General features: G+C 46.6%; 1 protein-coding gene across 1 annotated transcript in view; it reads left to right on the forward strand.

The window, feature by feature from the left end:
- The first annotated feature begins 994 nt into the window (after window positions 1-994).
- Window positions 995-4,916, forward strand: part of Nom1 (nucleolar protein with MIF4G domain 1) — a 16,300-nt gene continuing 12,378 nt past the window's right edge. Inside the window, 4 exon segments of the mRNA XM_021190725.2 lie at window positions 995-1,072; window positions 1,074-1,964; window positions 2,249-2,376; window positions 3,902-4,097. Coding sequence (XP_021046384.1) covers window positions 995-1,072; window positions 1,074-1,964; window positions 2,249-2,376; window positions 3,902-4,097 — 1,293 coding nt within the window.

Below are 4,916 nucleotides of genomic sequence, written 5' to 3' on the forward strand. Positions count from 1 at the left end.
TCATTCATGAAGACACTGAGGCTGTACCTTCTCTATATTCACAAACTGGGCAACTCAAACGAGCTGCATTATTGCTAATAGTGATTATAGTAATCTTGTCAGCTCAGAACTCTATGGACATTTATTCAGCATGGATCAAGCATTGTCCTAAGCTCTCTACACCCATTACCCTGCCTAATCTTCATTCATACCCTATAAGGTCAGCAGTATCATCACATTAATTTTACAAAAAGGCAGACTATACTTCAGAAATCACCCTTCTTAAAACGTGTCCTTCAGGTTCTGCTCCTTAAAACATAAAATTCTATATATTCAAAGATATTTATTACAGCATCATTTCTAATATTAAAATGTTGGAAACAACTAGTCAGGTGCAATGCTGTGGACCTGTAGTTTTGTTTTGTTTTTAAGATTTATTTATTTATTATATGTAAGTACACTGTAGCTGTCTTCAGACACTTCAGAAGAGGGCATCAGATCTTGTTATGGATGGTTGTGAGCCACCATGTGGTTGGTGGGATTTGAACTCCGGACCTCCGGAAGAGCAGTCGGGTGCTCTTACCCACTGAGCCATCTCACCAGCCCGGACCTGTAGTTCTAAATACTTGGGTCACTCAGCTGAGGAGTGCTTGTGCCCAAGAGTTCAAAGTCAGTCTGGGCTACAGACTGTGAAACTATCTCAAAGGAAAAGAAAAAGAAAAAGAAAAAGAAAAAGAAAAAAAAAAAGACACACAGAGAAACAGAATTGACTGCCTTCCCTTGGGTACACACGCATGCACGAAAATGCAAGGATGTGTGAAATTTTATGCTACAGCCATACCTAGGGTGATTTTTCTCAAGGCCTCCCAACACAAAGTACAAGAGCTTCAGAATTTAAAGGGCTCTATTAGTGTCTGTGACTGAGTACCCTCCTACCAGCAGAGGACACCGCCTACCGTCCTTAACTTTTAGTCCATTGAAACTCGCTTCCGGAAGTCCCGCCCTTCCGGAAGTGATGCCGCGGAACGTCCCGGAAGTTAGCGGCGTCCGTAGGCATGGGGCCTGTGAGTTGTGGTGGAGAGCCATGGCGCGTGGCTCTCACGAAGCGTAGCGGCGTCCGTCGCGGTCCGGGCGGCAGGAGGGGACCCCTGAAACGGCTGCGGCTGGCCGTGGAAGACTTCGTGCGGACTACCTCCGAGAGCGAAGCCGGCGAGAGCCGCAGCGCTGCGGCGCGCCCCCGGCCCGGCGGCCGGAAGAGCCGCAAGGAGCTTCGTAAGGAGAAGCGGCACCTGAGGAAGGCGCGGCGCCTGCAGAGGACAGTAGGCTCCGGGTCGGGGGACCAGGAGGGGAGTGGCAGCCTGAGCGGTGGCCCGGAGACTCGACGACCGCCCGCCGAGACGAGACCGACGCCCGCCGAGGCCACAGCGACCCCGGCCAAGGCCCGTGCTCCCTCCAAGGCCTCGGCGGCCCAGCCTAAGGCCAGGGCTGAAGGTGCTCCCGGGAAGCCTGGGCCCGCCACCGCCTCCGCCACCGCCACCGCCCGGAAGCGGGCGCTTCTAGCCGCCAACGAGGAGGAGGACCGAGAGATCCGAAAGCTGGAACGGTGCCTCGGCCTCCACAAGCGTAAGAAGAAGGGCGATGGAAACTCGGTGCCGCTCAGCTTCGCGCGCGACGGCCTGGACTACATCCTGGGGGCCCTGGAATGTGGGAGAAGCGGCGGCCTGTACGAAAGCAGCGAGGACGAGGAGGAAGAAAAGGTGGAGACCGGACAAACAGCCTTGGAGAGTGACCTAGAGAGCAACTCTGAAGAAAGTGAGGAGGACCCAGACTGGCAAGTGCAGCGGGAGGATCAGGAAGATGTAAACTCGAAAAGGGAAGGAGAAGCAGAAAGTGGGACGCGGGGAAATAAAGGGAATAAGAAAGTGCGTTTTGCAGAAGTTGTAGAAAAGAGCAGAAGTTCTTCGGAAGATGACATAGAACATCAGGTATGGCACAGACACCCTGTGGGCTCTCTGGGCGGTCATTCCAAATGGAGTGAGGGGCAGAGTACATACAGAACAGTATTTGCACTAACACAGTAGCAGCCACAGCCTGCTGAGGGACAGGCTGTCCCAGGCCATTCTGGGCAGTCATAGAGCTTCACTTCGTTAAATAGCAGTATCCTGCTCCAAGTTCTCATGGGGTTAGTATTTGGAGTAAGTAACAACAACAAAAGAGACTGGATTTTCCACTGTACATTTTTGTTTACAATTTTATTCCTATTTTCAAGGAGAGTCATTGTGTTGAAAGTGGTGAGAAGTACATCTCTTCTCGACTGAGGAATGAGGAGATGATAGATGTCCACAAGAAAGAAGAGCTAGACAGGCTCAAGAAACATGTTAAAGGCCTAATTAACAGGTAACCTTACAGAAATAGGACATACTATCCCTTAATTGTAGAAACTATCTGAAAAGCAAATGATGGAGGCTAGCACTATACAATGTTTTGGATCCTTGTTCTTGGTTGACATAACCGGACTTAAATTTGAACAGGTATATGCTCAACTGTTTGATATTGCCCTTTCCGTGTTTGAAAACAACGCACGGGGTCATTCTGAGAAGCAGAAAGGAACAGGACATGACTCTGTCCTAGGAGCGGCCTGGCTGAAGTCTGCAGGTCTAGCCTGCAGAATTGAACTCATATAGCGGTAAGCAGGGTCTTCAGCCCTTGAGGCACCATCTGTTTTTGTTTAATTGTCCATTTTAAGAATAAAGCATCAGAAGCCAGGCGCACACCTTTAGTCCCAGCACTTGGGAGGCAGAGGCAGGTGGATTTCTGAGTTCAAGGGCAGCCCGGTCTACAGAGTGAGTTCCAGGATAGCCAGGACTATTCAGAGAAACCCTGTCTCAAAAAACAAAACAAAACAAAACAAAAAGAATAAAGCATCAGAAGGTTCATTGGAAGCCACATGGGTGGGAATTTGTCACTTACCTTTCCTTGTTGGCTCTCTAATCTTAATAAATTGGAATCACTTGTCTAAAACCTTCTCCACTTGTTTTGTGTCCCTTGCTCAGCCTCCTCTTCCAAGCCCCAAAGATGACCACTGTCCTGGCCTCTAGCACCTAATCCAATTTTGTCGGACTTCAAATATGTATTGTTCTTTTGTTGCTTAACTTGTTGTTGTAGATCACTGGGAATTACAAAGACAGAGTAGGGAGGTCCTTAGAGGGATCACTTCCAGGCTAGATTATAGTTTAAAACAGAGAGAGCTAGTGGTGTGGCTAAGTTGGTAGAGTATTCATCTAACATGAACAAAGCCTGAAGCCCTCCCTTGCTTGCCAGACCACATAGACTAGAGGTGGTGGTACTTGCCTGTAATCCCAGGACTCAGAAGGAGGAGAGAGATTGAGACTGATTCTGTGCAGTTTTGTTGTCTGAAGATTTAAGTGACTACTGATATCAAGATGCATGGCTGTTCTGTCACATCTCCTTTTCTCTTCTGTGTGCTTTTTATTTTTCATTAAAGCCCATAATATCCTGTAACTTTACCATTACCTGTTGTTTTGACAGCAGGTTCAGGTTTAAGCACTGGTACACAATGAATTTAGAAACTGAGTGTGTCTATGTCATCTAAGAGATGAAAAAAGTTCATATTTTTTTCTTACCACCTAGGAGTGATTACTGTCTCTAGGGAATGTTAGATCAGACTACCTATGGGCACATGTACAGACTAAGGGAGGATCCCAGGGTATGCTTTAGTGGCTGTGCTCTGCTAAAAGACAACTATCATTATTTCAATTATTGTATAAAAGATAACTGATATTATTTTGTGATTCTAGAGTGTGATATGAGCAGTATGCACCAGGTTTAAGGGTGGTTTCTGGTTCAGAAATACACATAAAATAGTATGCATTGGTAACACTTTGCTCACATTCCACTGCAGGTTGAGTGAGCCAAACATGGCTTCTATAAGTGGGCAGCTAGAGGAGCTGTACATGGCCCACAGCAGGAAGCACATGAACGATACCCTGACCACTGCCCTCATGGATGCCTGTGTCACTGCCTCAGCCATGCCCAGCAGACTGATGATGGAGCATGTCTTCTTAGTCAGCATCCTCCACCACACGGTCGGAATAGAGGTACAACTGCACCTTTTCTCCATATCCTGACTATGTCATCTGGAATAATATTCCAGTCTGGAGTCAGTGAGTTTGAGAAGTAAAAGACTTGAGAAGCTAAGGACAGAGGACAGAGTGGCCCAACTACCTCAAAAGCCCTGCTGTGCAAGACTACCCTGGCTGCCTTAGGAATTGTGCTTCTAAGATCATCTCTCCACTCTGCCCCACCAAGGGCTATACTTATTTTTACATGTGAATGTCTGAGTCCATTTTCTTGCCATTAACAAAGCATAATGGATGCCCTGGACAGATTTCCTTGTGCCCCATAATCACAGTAATTGACACTGTTCTATGGCTGCTGTGGTGCTTCTCCCATCCTACAACTCTGGGACAGTTCAGCAGACTTAATCAAAGTGATTTTAGTGCAAACAACATTTCAGTGAATTATTTTAAAAGTCATAGATGTAGCCACCACAGCACATCAGGAATTTACTTGATTTGAAAACCTGAAATTATTGGTCCTGCTTCCCATTTAAACCTTTGCTAATAGCATGAAGAACAATGAGATGACTTGTTCAAGGGGAAGTCATTATAGTACTTTAGCTAATGGCATTCACTAACGCTTGTGCCAGATATGCTATGCTTTCAGGATGCAGGTTTCCATTAAACTGTGCTGAGAAAAAACTCCCAAGAACTTATGGAAGGAAAGAAAATGTTAAAGGTGTTCTCAGCTACTGTCTGTCTCCCCTCAAGCACTTAACATTCAGGCCTTTTCAGATTTGTGCTGAAAGTCACATAGAGTCGGTATTAACAACGTGATATTTGTTCATATTTCTTTTT

Source organism: Mus pahari, chromosome 2, assembly GCF_900095145.1.
Source record: "Mus pahari chromosome 2, PAHARI_EIJ_v1.1, whole genome shotgun sequence".
NCBI classification, from domain to species: Eukaryota; Metazoa; Chordata; class Mammalia; order Rodentia; family Muridae; genus Mus; species Mus pahari.